Here is a 16,565-nt window from a genome sequence, read left to right as displayed (position 1 = left end):
TTTCGCTCCCTGTATTTTACCCCTGCCACCTTTAGAATTTGAAAGAGAGTATTCCAGTCAACATTGTCAAAAGCTTTCTCTAAGTCTACAAATGCTAGAAACATAGGTTTACCTTTTCTTAATCTTTCTTCTAAGATAAGTCATAAGGTCAGTAATGCCTCACGTGTTCCAACATTTCTACGGAATCCAAACTGATCCACCCCTAGGTCCGCATCTACCAGTTTTTCCATTCGTCTGTAAAGAATTCGCGTTAGTATTTTGCAGCTGTGACTTATTAAACTGATAGTCCGGTAATTTTCACATCTGCCAACACCTGCTTTCTTTGGGATTGGAATTATTATATTCTTCTTGAAGTCTGAGGGTATTTCGCCTGTCTCATACATCTTGCTCACCAGCTGGTAGAGTTTTGTCTCCCAAGGCCGTCAGTAGTTCTAATGGAATGTTGTCTACTCCGGGGGCCTTGTTTCGACTCAGGTCATTCAGTGCTCTGTCAAACTCTTCACGCAGTATCTTACCTCCCATTTCGTCTTCATCTACATCCTCTTCCATTTCCATAATATTGTCCTCATGTACATCACCCTTGTATAAACCTTCTATATACTCCTTCCACCTTCCTGCCTTCCATTCTTTGCTTAGAACTGGGTTTCCATCTGAGCTCTTGATATTCATACACGTGGTTCTCTTCTCTCCAAAGGTCTCTTTAATTTTCCTGTAGGCAGTATCTATCTTACCCCTAGTGAGGTAAGCTTCTACATCCTTACATTTGTCCTCTAGCCATCCCTGCTTAGCCATTTTGCACTTCCTGTCGATCTCATTTTTGAGACGTTTGTATTCCTTTTTGCCTGCTTCATTTACTGCATTTTTATATTTTCTCCTTTCATCAATTAATTTCAATATTTCTTCTGTTACCCAAGGATTTCTACTAGTCCTCGTCTTTTTACCTACTTTATCCTCTGCTGCCTTCACTACTCCATCCCTCAGAGCTACCCATTCTTCTTCTACTGTGTTCCTTTCCCCCAGTCCTGTCAATTGTTCCCTTATACTCTCCTTGAAACTCTGTACAACCTCTGGTTTTTTGAGCTTATCCAGATCCCATGTCCTTAAATTCCCACCTTTTTGCAGTTTCTTCAGTTTTAACCTACATGTCATAACCAATAGATTGTGGTCAGAGTCCACATCTGCCCCTGGAAATGTCTTACAATTTAAAACCTGATTCCTAAATCTCTGTCTTACCATTATATAATCTATCTGATACCTTTTAGTATCTCCAGGATTCTTCCATGTATACAACCTTCTTTTATGATCCTTGAACCAAGTGTTAGCTATAATTTATTGATTATGAACTATAAATTAAAACTGAAGAAAATGCAAAAAGGCAGGAATTTAATGAGATGCAACCTGCATAAACTGAAAGAACCAGAGGTTGTAGAGTGTTTCAGAGGGAGCATTAGGGAATGATGGACAAGAATAGGGGAAAGGAATACAGTAGAAAAAGAATACATAGCTTTGAGAGATGAAATAGTGGAGGAAGTCTCATGCAGGGTTGGCTCAGGTGACTGACTGCATAGGGGAGTAATGTAGGAATTTTATGAAGGAAGATTAGATAGTGATTATGGGTGGAGCAGGGAACACACTTGATAGGGACAGTGAATACGATGTACGTGGTGGCCAGGTAAAGATAGCTACTCAAACTGGTGGCACTAATGTGCATTTCATGCAACTGTTTCAGCATCATGATTGGCCTCATCTTAATGCCGCTGTTAGGCGTGTTAACATGGGACTGGAAAGGGCGCTGATGGCAGAGGGCATGGATCACAATTCAGTGGTGCCAGCTGGGTCTATCAGTAGATTGGGTTTCACTAGGGATGGCTTGCACCTCAATAGGTATGGGAAGGGGAGGCTGGCAAAACTTTTACATGACAGTGTAGTGGGTTGTGGTGGGATCACTCAAGAAAAAATTCTTGTAGTAGTTGGTGTTAGAGCTGCACCCTTTTTTAGACTGAAGTCAGCTGATAGGTATACCTGCTTAAAGCAAGTCTCTGTAACTAAGGGCTCACCTACAGAGGATGTCATGTTTCAAGTACAGAAAGAATTAGCATATTTCATCAAAATACAAGGGGTATTAGAGATAAAGTTAGTGAACTGCTTACAGATGTTGACTCTGAAATTACTGGTATATCGGAGCACCACTTAAATAATTTGACAATTCAGAGGCTTCCTTTACCAGGATACAGATTAGCTGGCTGTTTTCCAAGGAGCACCTTGTGGGGTGGGGGGAGTGGCCATGTACATAAAAAACAGTGTCCATACACATATCATGGCACTGCACTGAATAGATATTTGGATGTTGTGCAGGGACAGTTGAATTTTGTGAAACTACAATTCTAATTGTTGTTGTTGTTCATAGGTCCCCTAGCTCTGACTCCAGAGCATTTCTACTCAAGCTAGAGAGGGTTCTTGATACACTTTGTAGGAAGCATCAGAAATTAGTTATATGTGGTGACTTCAATATAAATTTTGTATATGATGGTGCCAGGAAAATGATGTTAGTAGACCTCCTAAATTCATATGATCTGGTGCAGGCTGTGTTTTTTGCAACTAGAGTGCAGGGGCACATTAGCACAGCCATAGACAATATTTTTATTCATTTTTCATTACTAGATGGGCAATCTGTAAGTAAAAGGGTTGATGGCCTTTCAGACCATGATGGACAAATTTTAACACTAAAAGGCTTTTGCACTCAAACAAATATCATATATAATTACAAACTATGTAGGATAGTTAATCCAACATCAGTAGAGACTTTTTTAAACCATGTCAAGGAACAAGAGTGGCAGGATGTTTATAGTGCCGATAACATAGATTATAAACATAATGCTTTCCTTAACACTTTCCTCATGCTCTTTGAGAGTTCTTTCCATTAGAATGTCCTAAACGGGGTACTAGCAGTAATAGGCAGACCGCGTGGCTGACTAGTGGGAGAAGGATATCATGTATAACAAAGTGCGAATTATATCAAAATGTTAGAAGTAGTCGCAATCAAGCTACAGTAGCCCATTACAAACAGTATTGTAAGATGCTTAAAAATGTTATTAGGAAAGCAAAGAGTATGTGGTATGGAAATAGAAAAGCTAATTCACAGGATAAAATTAAAACCGTAAGGTCAGTTGTGAAGGAAGTGTCTGATCAGCGACACAAGGTCGATGATATAAAGTCAGTTCATAGTAAAAATATTTCTGTTACTGATAAATCAGATATATGTATAGTATTTAAAAACCATTTTTTGGGTTTTGCTGGTGTATTAAATAAAAATTTAGTTTCTACAGGAAATCACATAACTTTCTTGGCAGATGCCTTTCTGAGATTGATGTCTGAAATACTCCTCTGTGATACAGGCAAGGGGAGACTCCCATGGATATGATGGAGTGCCTAGCAGAATATTAAAGTGCTATCCTACACATGTTAGCCCCGTATTTAGCCTATTTGTAATTTTTCCTTTAGGAATGGTCAATTTCCTGAATGATTTAAGTACTCAGTAGTAAAGCCACTTTATAAAAAGGGAGAAAAGGATAATCTAGACAAATTAGGACCTATTTCTATGCAATCAGTGATTGCTAAAGTTATTGAAAAGGCTGTGTATGTAAGGATAATTGATCATTTTATATCACATGATTTGCTATCAAATGCACAGTTCAGCTTTCAAAGTCGTTTAACAACTGGAAATGCTATATTCTCCTTTCTCTGCGAGGTACTGGATGGGTTAAATGGAAGGTTTCAAATGCTATGCACTCTTTTCTTTTCTTTTGTTTTTGATTTAACTATGGTGTTTGATTGTGTTGATCACAACATATTGGTGCAGAAGTTGGACCACTATGGAATACAAGGGAGTAACTCACAATTGGTTCACCTCTTACTTTAACAACAGACAGCAAAAAGTCAATATTCACAGAGTTGAGAATGGCTGTGATGTGGCGTCTGAGTAGAGTACAGTCACAAGGGGGGTACTCCAAGGATCAGTGCTGGTGCCACTCCTGTTCCTTATTTATATAAATGATTTGCCCTCTAGTTTTAAGGTAACTCTTAAATATTTCTGTTTGCTGATGACACTAGTTTGGTAGTAAAGGATGTTGTGTGTAAAATTGGCTTAGTTTCAAATAGTGCAGTTCATGGCGTAATTTCATTGTTTGTAGAAAATAAACTAACACTAAATCACACTAAGACTCAGTTTTTACAGTTTCCAACATGCAATTCAACAAAACCTGACATTTTAATTTCACAGAGTGGACATATGATTAGTGAAACTGAACAGTCCAAATTTCTAGGTGTTCAGATAGACAGTAGACTGTCGTGGAAAGCCCATGTTCAGGATCTTGTTCAAAGACTTAAATGCTGCCATTTTTACTATTCAAACGGTATCTGAAGTGAATGATTGTTCGACATGAAAATTTGTCTACTTTGCTTATTTTCAATTGCTTATGACATATGGTATAATATTCTGGGGTAACTCTTCCCATTTTAAATGGATATTTTTGGCTCAGAGGAGGGCGTATCGGGCAATAAGGGGTGTAAGTTCATGAACCTCTTGTGGACCCCTGTTCACAAGTCTGGGTATTTTGACATTGGCTTCTCAATATATACATTCCTTACTGCCATTTCTTGTTAACAATATCAGCATATTCCCAAGAATTAGTAGCTTTCTCTCAGTTAATACTCTGCAGAAATCAAACCTGTATTTGGATCGGACTTCCTTAACTCTTGTGCAGAAAGGCGTGCATCCATTTACAATAAGCTACCACAGGAATCGATTAATGAAAATTGTGTGGAGATCGAAGAGGATCCCAGAAGACTGAAAGAGGGGCATAATTGTCGCGATCTTTAAGAAGGGAAATAGGAAAGAGTGCAACAACTATCTGGGGATAACATTGATGAGTCACTGTGCAAAATGTTTGAGAAAATTTTGGAAGCACGAATGTGGGCAAAATTAGAAGGAAGAACGAGAGAAGAGCAACATGGCTTCAGAACAGGAAGGTCGACAGTGGATCTATTGCTGTAAGACAACTGCAGGAATCCACTATGAATATGGAATAGATCTACTAATGACCTTCCTGGACATTGAAAAAGCATATGATAGTGTATATAGAAGCAAAGTGTGGAAAACCCTGGAGAACAGAGGAGTAGCAAAAGCAGATTATTTGGAGGATAAGGGAAATGTACCATGGAAGTGTGAGCTGTGTGAAAGTGGGAGGAGAGAGATCAGCTTGGGTTGAACAGAAGAATGGTTTGAGGCAGGGAAGTGCACTTTCACCGTTACTCTTCATTGTAGTGATGGATGATATAATGAGTACAACAGCACAAGTAATTGGTGAAAGGAAGATGAAAGCTATGGTGTTTGCAGATGATCTGATGATTTGGGGGAATATGGAGGAGGAAGTACAAGAGTAGCTGAACGTATGGGAAAGAAACAGTACAAGAATATGGGATGAAATTTAGTATAAGTAAGAGTAAGATGGTTATCACAACAAGAAAGGAGATAGGAACAACTGGAATGACAATTGGTGGGGAATGATTGAGGAGAGTGGAGAGTTTCAAGTACCTAGGAAGCCTGAAACAGGAAGATAGAAAAAATGACAAGAGAAATAAATGAGTGGGGTAGAAAAGCAGAAGCATTTCAGAAGAGTGTCAGAAGCCTGATATGGAGCAAGGGTGTAACTCAAATCAGTAAAAAGGTTACATACCAGTCACACTGTGTCCTGATCCTGGCATACGCATCAGAAACCTGGGTTACGAAAGGAAGAGAGAAACGCAAAGTACAAGGTAGTGAGATGAAATTCTTGAGAAACAGTACTGGAGTGACAAAGATAGCAAGGTTAAGAAATGAAAGGATCAGAGAGTTAATGAAGCTGGAACCATTACAGGATGAGAAGAAGATATCTAGGAGGATACACGAGATGAAACCGGAAGGAAAGAGACCAAGCCGCCGAGCAGTGTGTCAGCAGTGCGCAAGTTGGAGCAAGTGGCTTATTTAGCGTTCATATAAGTGTAGTAGTCAAGTTGAAAATTTGTTTAAGTGTTCTTAGCACACTTGTTTAGTTAAATCCAACAATTATTGAGTAGTTTCGTAATTAGGAGGGGCAGATTTGCATTTTAATATCTGTGACTTGTAAAGTTGCGTAGTCGTCTGCTTTGTTTATTTTTTTCACATAGTCTTTGTATGTTACTGACAGTAGAGTTAGCCTTCTGTCACCAAGCAGTGTGTCAGCAGTGCGCAAGTAGCAGCATTACTGTGTGTACTAGGCAGTCTTGTATTTTAATAACCGTTTAAATTTTGTGTCGAACTGTTTGTGCTCTCTGTAGATTAGTTCAGATGTTCTTTGCACAACAGTATTCCTCATTTACATAGATGATCTTGTTGAACGTATGAGCCCACAAAAAACTACCCTGTTTGCTGATGATACAAGCATAGTGTTGACTGGATCTAGCCCTGAATCCCTTCAGACAATATCTGATAACTCTATGAAAAAACTTTCTGAGTGGTTTAACAAAAATGGCCTAATTGTTAATAGTGGGAAAACTGTATGTATCAACTTCCATCTAATTCCCACATCCAGTCAAAAATCTATCGAAGTAAAGTTAAATAATGATAAAATTGAAAATTTAAATGCAACAAAAATTTTTGGGTCTATGGGTCCAACAAAATTTAAAATGGGACACACATATAAACAACTTATCAAAGAAACTCTCATCATCGTGCTATGGACCGAGAATACTAAAATCTACTACAAGTAAATCCACACTAATGCAAGTATACCATGCGCAGTTCCGCTCATTGCTCCGCTATGGAATCATCTTTTGGGGAAATTCAACTCACAGCATAAATATATTTAAACTACAGAAAAGAGCACTGAGGATAATCTGTGGCTTCAAAAAGCTGGAATCCTGTAAATGTCAATTTATAAAACTTAATGTTCTAAGCATCCCATCCCTATTCATTCAAGAAACAATCCTATTCACCAGGGAATACCTCTCAAGAACAGGAAAATTAATCCAAAACAATGATATACACACTCATTATACCAGAGGGCAATCTAATAACCATCAAATTTTTTCAAGGACATCATCATACCAAAAATATATAACTCATCTGGATGTCGTATTACACAATAAAATTCCCGAACAAATAAAAACTGCTCCAGATCCAATATTTAAAAATAAACTAAAGGCATTTCTGACAAAGCACTGTTTCTATTCAGTACAAGAATTCGTGGAAATGAAAAATTATAAAGTTCCTTTGTAAAATACTGTGATTAGAGTAAAACATTTTGTAGGCAAAATAATAACCTAATTTGTACTATACAACTGTGTTTCAGTTTCACTTCCCAAAATTTTTCAACTCACTTTATGAATGTACAAGTACACATTCTATTAGTATTAAAACTTAATTGTCTGTCAAATCTCAATGTTAATTTCATGTTTAATGTAGTTTTTAAATGACATTGTCCTGTTGTGTTTCCAGTTGACATTTTCACTATTCTGTAATCTCAGTGATTATTTGTGTAAATTTAAAGTAGCACTACATTGCCTAGATGTTTCTTAGTTCCCCATGTAAATTGTTTGTATTCTCTGTATGTGTAGTTACTATATTCATCAATGAACAATTTTGTGTACATTTTTTTAAATGGCCGTCCATTGCCTATTTTTTTTCTCTCCAAACTACATATTTGTTAAGAAAAATGACTTGTCCTATATCATGTGTACTTTGTACAATATGTGATCCACAGGATATATAAATAAATAAATAAATAATGACGATGTAAATAAAACAGAAAGAAACTTGTGTTTGTGTCTGTGTATGTGCGGATGGATATGTGTGTGTGTGTGTGCGAGTGTACACCTGTCCTTTTTTTCCCCTAAGGGAAGTCTTTCCGCTCCCGGGATTGGAATGACTCCTTACCCTCTCCCTTAAAACCCACATCCTTTCATTTTTCCCTCTCCTTCCCTCTTTCCTGACGAAGCAACTGCCAGTTGCGAAAGCTCGTAATTCTGTGTGTGTGTTTGTGTGTTTTGTTCATGTGCCTGTCTGCCGGCGCTTTCCCGCTTGGTAAGTCTTGGAATCTTTGTTTTTAATATAAATAAATAAATAAATAAATAAATACAAATACAAATAAAAGGCATAGATAGGGACTGCGACTGCTGTGTTTGGATGAGGGCTGAGTAGGCATCCCTTCGCTCCCAGCTTCAGGCAGTGTTGGCTTTGGTCACACAGGTTGAGGCTGTTGCCAGTGGGCATCACTGTGGGCGTCTGGATGGTCGTTTGTCGGGGACGGCCAGCTTGTCCCACACATCCCCCGATCGGACTTCAGCTGTGGCTGCCCAGGATACTGCCCACATTGAGCCTGATCCCTCACCCGTGATAGAGTGGTAGGTCGTCTCAAGGTGTGGCAGGGGGCGAAAGACATTCCGGAGGTCTCTCCAGTTCGTCTGACGAACCGGTTTCAGGCTCTGTCTCCAACTGATACTGATCTTCGGCCGGACATGGCTGCTTGTCCTGTTCCAGAGGTTGCCCCTCAGTCTACAAGATCCGGGCGGTCACAGAGGGTGGGCTTACTAGTAGTTGGGAGCTTCAACATCAGGTGCGTAATGGGGCCCCTTAGGGATATGGCTGCAAGGGAGGGGAAGAAAACCAATATGCACTCTATGTGCATACCGGGAGGAGTCATTCCAGATGTGGAAAGGGTCCTTCAAGATGCCATGTAGGGTACAGGGTGCACCCATCTGCAGGTGGTCGTTCAGGTCGGCACGAATGATGTATGTCGCTATGGATCAGTGGAAATCCTTTCTAGCGGGATGAAAGCTGAGCTCACCATCTGCAGCATCGTCGACAGGACTGACTGTGGACCTTTGGTACAGAGCCGAGTAGAAAGCTGGCTGAAGCCAGAGATAAATTCTGCCAAAATTTTTACAATGGCACAGACGGTGTTTAGAAAGGATAGATTGCACGCAACCAGTGGTGGCGTGTTTGTCACTGTTAGTAGTAGTTTATCCTGTAGTGAAATAGAAGCGGATAGTTCCTGTGAATTATTATAGGTGGAGGTTATACTCAACAACCGAGCTAGGTTAATAATTGGTTCCTTTTATCAACCTCCCGACTCAGGAGCATTAGTGGCAGAACAACTGAGAGAAAATCTGGAATACATTTCACATAAATTTCCTCAGAATGTTATAGTCTTAGGTGGAGATTTCAATTTACCGGATATAGACTGGGATACTCAGATGTTTAGGACAGGTGGTAGGGACAGAGTATCGAGTGACATTATACTGAGTGCACTATCCGAAAATTACCTCGAGCAATTAAACAGAGAGCCCATTCATGGAGATAACATCTTGGACCTACTGATAACAAACAGACCCAAACTTTTCGACTCTGTAAGCACAGAACAGGGAATCAGTGATCATAAGGCCGTTGCAGCATCCCTGAATATGGAAGTAAATAGGAATATAAAAAAAGGGAGAAAGGTTTATTGGTTTAGCAAGAGTAATATGAGGCAGATTTCAGACTACCTAACATATCAAAATGAAAATTTCTGTTCCAACACGGACAATGTTGAGTGTTTAAGGAAAAAGTTCAAGGCAATCGTAAAATGCGTTTTAGACAGGTACGTGCCAAGTAAAACTGTGAGGGACGGGAAAAAGCCACCGTGGTTCAACAACAAAGTTAGGAAACTACTGCGAAAGCAAAGAGAGCTTCACTCCAAGTTTAAACACAGCCAAAACCTCTCAGACAAACAGAAGCTAAACGATGTCAAAGTTAGCATAAGGAGGGCTGCACGTGAAGTGTTCAGCGAATTAGAAAGTAAAATTCTATTTACCAACTTGACAGAAAATCCTAGGAAGTTCTGGTCTTACATTAAATCAGTAAGTGGATCGAAACAGCAGACACAGACATTCTGGGAGGATAATGGCAATGAAATAGAAGACAACATGCTTAAAGCTGAAATACTAAACATCTTTTTCCAAAGCTGTTTCACAGAGGAAGACCGCACTGCAGTCCCTTCTCTAAATCCTTGCACGAATGAAAATATGGCTGACATCGAAATCAGTGTCCAAGGAATAGACAGGCAACTGAAATCACTCAACAGAGGAAAGTTTCCTGGATCTGACGGGATGCCAATTCGATTCTACACAGAGTACACAAAAGAACTTGTCCCCCTTTCTAACAGCCTTGAACCGCAAGTCTCTAGAGGAACGGAAGGTTCCAAATAATTGAAAAAGAACACAGGTAGTTCCAGTTTTTAAGAAGGGTCATCAAGCAGATGCGCAAAACTATAGGCCTATATCTCTGACATCGATCTGTTGTGGAATTTTAGAACATGTTTTTTGCTCGCGTATCATGTCATTTCTGGAAACCCAGAATCTACTCTGTAGGAGTCAACATGGATTCTGGAAACAGCGATCAGGTGAAACCCAACTCGCTTTATTTGTTCATGAGACCCAGAAAATATTAGATACAGGCTCCAAGGTAGATGCCATTTTCCTTGACTTCCAGAAGGTGTTCGATACAGTTCCACACTGTCGCCTGATAAAGTAAGAGCCTACGGAATATCAGACCAGCTGGATTGAACATTTTTTAACAAACAGAACACAGCATGTGTTCTCAATGGAGAGACGTCTACAGACGTTAAAGTAACCTCTGGCGTGCCACAGGGGAGTGTTATGGGACCATTGCTTTTCACAATATATATAAAAGACCCAGTAGACAGTGTCGGAAGTTCCATGCGGCTTTTCGTGGATGATGCTGTAGTATACAGAGAAGTTGCAGCATTAGAAAATTGTAGCGAAATGCAGGAAAATCTGCAGCGGATAGGCACTTGCTGCAGAGAGTGGCAACTGACCCTTAACATAGACAAATGTAATGTATTGCGAATACATAGAAAGAAGGATCCTTTATTGTATGATTATATGATAGCGGAACAAACACTGGTAGCAGTTACTTCTGTAAAATATCTGGGGGTATGCGTATGGAACGATTTGAAGTGGAATGATCATATAAAATTAATTGTTGGTAAGGTGGGTGCCAGGTTGAGATTCATTGGGAGAGTCCTAAGAAAATGTAGTCCATCAACAAAGGAGGTGGCTTACAAAACACTCATTCAACCTATACTTGAGTATTGGTCATCAGTGTCGGATCTACCAGGTCAGGATGACAGAGGAGATAGAGAAGAGCCAAAGAAGAGCGGCGCGTTTCGTCACAGGGTTATTTGGTAAGCGTGCTAGCATTACGGAGATGTTTAGCAAACTCAAGTAGCAGACTCTGCAATAGAGGCGCACTGCATCGCGGTGTAGCTTGCTGTCCAGGTTTCCAGAGGATGTGTTTCTGGATGAGGTATCGAATATATTGCTTCTGCATACTTATACCTCCTGAGGAAATGTGCCCTCTGCCCAGAAGTGACTGTACTTATGAAGGGAAGTGTGGGAGGATTGGTATGAAGTGAGAGCATAATCTAGCACCCTCATACTAAAGGCAGCACTCACGATTCTGAGGACAGAAGGGGAGGTGTTGGAGATAGCGAAAGGGTTCACTAATACATCATCTGCTACTGTCCTGCTGGAAATATGTGAAAGGACCTTGGTTCCAAAGAGCCATTGGAGGTTGGCCCACACAATGGTAGAGGGATGGAATACAGATCACTGTCGTAGAATGACGGTTAAAAATGCAGAGCGCACAAACTGCATCGCAGTGCACCGCACTTCACCAAGGGCCTGGAACATGGCATGATAAAGATGAAGTTCGAGGACTGGAATGTTCTGCAGTGGTAAGGAGAAAGCTCATAAGGTAGTCTACCTTGTTGTTTATTGAAGTTGGCCAGGGAGGAGAAAAGCCTCCAGTCAGCCTTAGAAGGCTGCCATTTGGGTGTGCACATAGATTTGGTAGGAGTGAACAAATGGATAGCACACGGAAAATTATTACTTGAGTACGTGTCAGAGAGAATGGATAACTTGAGACGACGGGCGAGCTGGGTAGAGCACAAGGGGGGGAGGGGGGGGGGGGGGGGGGGAGGGTGTGGGAGTTGCCCAATAAACTGGAGGAAATCTGCCCTCATGACAGCGAATAATGGAGGGATGTAAACAGTACAAAGGGAAAAGGTGAAGTGAGGAAAGAAATGAGAACTGTAACAGCTTGAAGCTGGGTAGCCACAGAAATGATTTGACTATGAAGCTGGCTGCAAGATGAGACGGAGGTCCGTGAGGTGATGCAGGGTGATTCACGGTGAGTTTTTGCGAACCACACAACTGAATGGTCCTGCGCACGTTAGAGCGCAGCGTGACGTGATGCAGTTCCTGCGCTTGGTGACCCTGCGCACCGCAGTCTCCTGTACGCAGTTTACTGCGAGGCTCACGGTGGTTCTGGCTGTTGTTGTTGATGTTGTTGTTGTTGTGGTCTTCAGTCTTGAGACTGGTTTGATGCAGCTCTCCATGCTACTCTATCCTGTGAAAGCTTCTTTATCTCCCAGTACTTACTGCAACCTACATCCTTATGAATCTGATTAGTGTATTCATCTCTTGGTCTCCCTCTATGATTTTTACCCTCCACACTGCCCTCCAATGCTAAATTTGTGATCCCTTGATGCCTCAGAACATGTCCTACCAACCGATCCCTTCTTCTTGTCAAGTTGTGCCACAAACTCCTCTATTTAATTCAATACCTCCTCATTAGTTATGTGATCTACCCATCTAATCTTCAGCATTCTTCTGTAGCATCACATTTTGAAAGCTTCTATTCTCTTCTTGTCCAAACTATTTATCGTCCATGTTTCACTTCCATACATGGCTACACTCCATACAAATAGTTTCAGAAACGACATCCTGACACTTAAATCTATACTCAGTGTTAACAAATTTATCTTCTTCAGAAACGCTTTCCTTGCCATGGCCGGTCTACATTTTATATCCTCTCATCAGTTATTTTGCTCCCCAAACAGCAGAACTCCTTTACTACTTTAAGTGTCTCATTACCTAATCTAATTCCCTCATCATCACCCGACTTAATTCGACTACATTCCATTATCCTCGTTTTGCTTTTGTTGATGTTCATCTTATATCCTCCTTTCAAGATGTTGTCCATTCCATTCAACTGCTCTTTCAAGTCCTTTGCTGTCTCTGACAGAATCTGGCTGTTGGTTGTTCAAAATGGAGGAAAAGCTAATTGTAATCGGCCTTGTAGCGTTGCATCCCTGTCCGTCAATTTCATTCTTGATGAGACCTTGCACTTCTTGGAATTTATCACGATTTAATCTAAAATAGTTCGTGAATTTTTCATCATCAAATTCCTTAGTTAAAGTGAATTCCCCATGACTTAGTCTTCATTTCATGTACGCACTTTTTTCTGCTTTTTGTTTCATCAAAGCGATGTTAACACACCGTTCCGACCTTAAACTCAGATTTGGAATCTGATTCTGAATTTATATCTATTAACATAGCAGAAGTAGTCGCCATCTCTGCCAGAGCCAAAGTTCCTCAGAAAACTGCGTATTGAAACTGCGATCCAACTTGCGATGATTGTCGCCGTGACTCAGGTTGCCGTGAGGCCCTCTGCGTCACCTCACGGGCCTGCATCTCATCTTGTGGCCTGCCTGAATGTCATCCTGGATGAGCAGCATTACTCTCCCATGAGATGCAATGCTGTCCTTGGGACGAAGGTCAAAGTGAACTGGAAAGAAATGCAAAAGGTCAAAGTGATCATGACGGCACAATTTTGTTTCCTGGATGCTGCAATTCCAAGAGCAGCCGTAATTGTTAGATCTAAGGCCGTAAACATTCCACGGGAGTGAGTTATGATGGGGAAAGGAAAGGAGGGAAAAAATGAAGGGGTATCACTTTTGTGGCTGCTGTGCCAGTCTACGAAGACTCTCTGCTACAGGGTGCAGAGGATGGAGGATCCTGCTCCATGAGATCTACAGAGGTGTAGGCATTCTCCCTCTGTCGGTATGCAGAATCCAGGGCAGAAAAATGGTTGGCTTTGCGCACTGGTGACACAGAGGTCAGTTGGGTGAGGGTAGCACGTGATGACACTGTTGAAGAGGTTCTCCGAGTCAGTGATGGGGAAGGCCATTTGCCTTTGTTTGATTTCTTGGAGCTTTTGCAGTGGGCATATGATGATTCTGATATTTGTTGGCTTGAGGGGAATAAAAAGTCATCGTGGCAGTATTCCTTCTGTCTTTTCTGGCCTGCTGGCTGTAGCAGGTGATTTCGCACTGTGACACAAAAGTTTGGTTGCCTGTTACACAGCTGGAGAAGAAGGAGACAGGGAAGCGAATGTGACACTGGGCGATTTTACAATCATGGTTCTGAATATGTGGTCACATGTTCGCATGGAAATGTCCTTCATGGAACAAGATGTAGCAAGAACAGTACTGTAAGTGCCAGATGGTAAAACACAGGGTTTCCAACTAGCCAACAACTTGTGAGTGACCGGGTAAGGCACTTTTTCCTTCAACCGGATCTCCTGGATGGTCCACTCATCAAGATACATGGGACAATCTCAGGAGGAGGCTGCATCATTATCATTGCAATTGATACAGTAGGGAGAAGGAGGCGGGCAATCTCCATTGTCATCATCCCTACCACAGGTTACACATTTGGCCAGGTGTCGACAGGACATTCGAGTGTGGTTGTAACAATGACACTGGTAGCAGCCCATTGGGTTCCGAGTGTATGGTCATACTGTGCTAATATCTTGGCCTACTTTGATCTTTGATGGAAGCACTACCCTATCAAACGCGAGAAAAAAGAGTGTGTGTGGGCACTAAGAATGCATCTACCTTTTTCACTATCTGAAAGATTCAAATAACACCCAGATCAAAGAGGTATGTTTGGATTTCTGCCTCGGTCAGACCATTGAGCAGCCTAGTGTAAACAACACCGTGCGAAGAATTCCGCATTAGATGGGCCTCAACACAAACAGGATAGCCATGCTTGAGAATCAGAAGTAGTCTCCAAAAACTAAGTGCCACTGCATAAACGGGGTTAGAATTTAACAGGGCCAGCAAATGCAATGCCTTTCTGAATAATACATGGATTTACCATAGTAAAGGACAGACTGTCTTCAGTAAATGCTACCACGAGGAACCGTGGTGCAAACTGTCAGGGTCTTTGAATCATTAGCCTCCTTCCATTTATGTTTAGTAGACACACACTGTGAAGATGATGTTTGTCTTACTGCGAGAAAATTCCCCATGCTTTCCAGTGTCTCCGATGGCACGCTCCTTCCATCTGGGCACCCCTTCAGATGCAGGTGCACATGCCTTAGGTGATTGTTCACACTTCAGATCACACCTTCCAAACACCTGACAGAGGGGCCAACTGACAATTTTGGGAGGTAATAGCTAAGGCAATCGCTCCTCACCGGGCTTTGCCTGCACCATGGGGTACATGCGAAGCGTATCTGTCGCCCCAGGGTTGGGAATTACGTGTTACCGAGTCACCTGTTGCACATCAGATGCATGTGCCGGTCCTCAGGAGTGTACAGGAAGGAAGAAGAAGAAAAAGAGAAACACCAAATGCCCAAGTGGAGGAAGGATAGGTGAAGGGGAATGAAGAAAAAAAAATGAAGAAACAGTGGACAGACTGTTCTGATGTCAGGCTACTGAAAATGCAGAACACATTCCCAAAAACATCCCAAACATGTTCCCAAGGGAGGGTGAAAAGAATAGCAAGAGGGTAGACATGCAGATCGGAAGGGAAAAGATGCTGCAGAGGCTGGAGCTCCATGGTAGCCAAGCATGTACTCAACAAAGAGTGGTGAGCCCCCCGGAATGAGATTAATTCACTGATCATTTTCTGTACCTTATATTTTTCTATTCACGAACTGTCCTCAACTGCATCATTGAACAAAGATGTAACTCAACATACTCACTGGCCTGATGCAGTCCCACTTTTATTTCTTTGATGATGGTACATTTAACTGTTAATGGTTCTATTTTCTAGACTTATCAACTTACTTGCATGCCTCAGTGCGTCCATGAAAAGAAGTTTGCTCGTCACCATTGGAATGTGCATTCTCATTACAATAATTGACTTATATGGAGTTTTATATAATTTACAACATTTTGCACAATCACTAACTGAAAGAAGAGTTTCATTAAAATATCTCAATATATATATAAAAAAAAAAGGCACACCGCAATGGATAATTGTTAGAGGACAGCATCTAAGTTGCACAGTCCCACGGTGATCTAATCATAGATTAGATAATAAAGATTCTATTGAAACCATAAAATTATTGGTACAGAAAATCTGAAGATTTTCTGTTGCCTAATGTCTCAACATAGTCACAGGAGGAAAACTTTTATCATACAAACGTAATGAAATTGTCTACTTACCACTAACACATCCTGCATGAAAAGACCTTCATAATAAATACCATCTAAGGTAACAATCAATCCACACCCGTGTTTCATATTATTGTTCCAAGTTCCCAGATATTTTTCACCTAGAATGGAATTCAGAAAGATCACAATAATGAATGACTTTTTTTACCTATAATCTGGAAAAGCATATACTTAACCCTT

The 16,565-nt window shown here is 41.0% G+C and overlaps 1 protein-coding gene across 1 annotated transcript in view; it reads right to left on the bottom strand.

The window, feature by feature from the left end:
- LOC126335476 (alsin) overlaps positions 1-16,565 on the bottom strand; it is a 181,602-nt gene that overhangs the window by 44,224 nt on the left and 120,813 nt on the right. The window contains exon 7 of the mRNA XM_049998794.1: positions 16,377-16,486. Within this exon, the coding sequence (XP_049854751.1) occupies positions 16,377-16,486 (110 nt within the window). The remainder of the gene's footprint in view (positions 1-16,376; positions 16,487-16,565) is intronic.

Source organism: Schistocerca gregaria, chromosome 2 (genome assembly GCF_023897955.1).
Source record: "Schistocerca gregaria isolate iqSchGreg1 chromosome 2, iqSchGreg1.2, whole genome shotgun sequence".
NCBI classification, from domain to species: domain Eukaryota; kingdom Metazoa; phylum Arthropoda; class Insecta; order Orthoptera; family Acrididae; genus Schistocerca; species Schistocerca gregaria.
The sequence above is the reverse complement of the archived record's forward strand: the minus strand, read 5'-3'. Positions and strand labels throughout refer to the sequence as shown.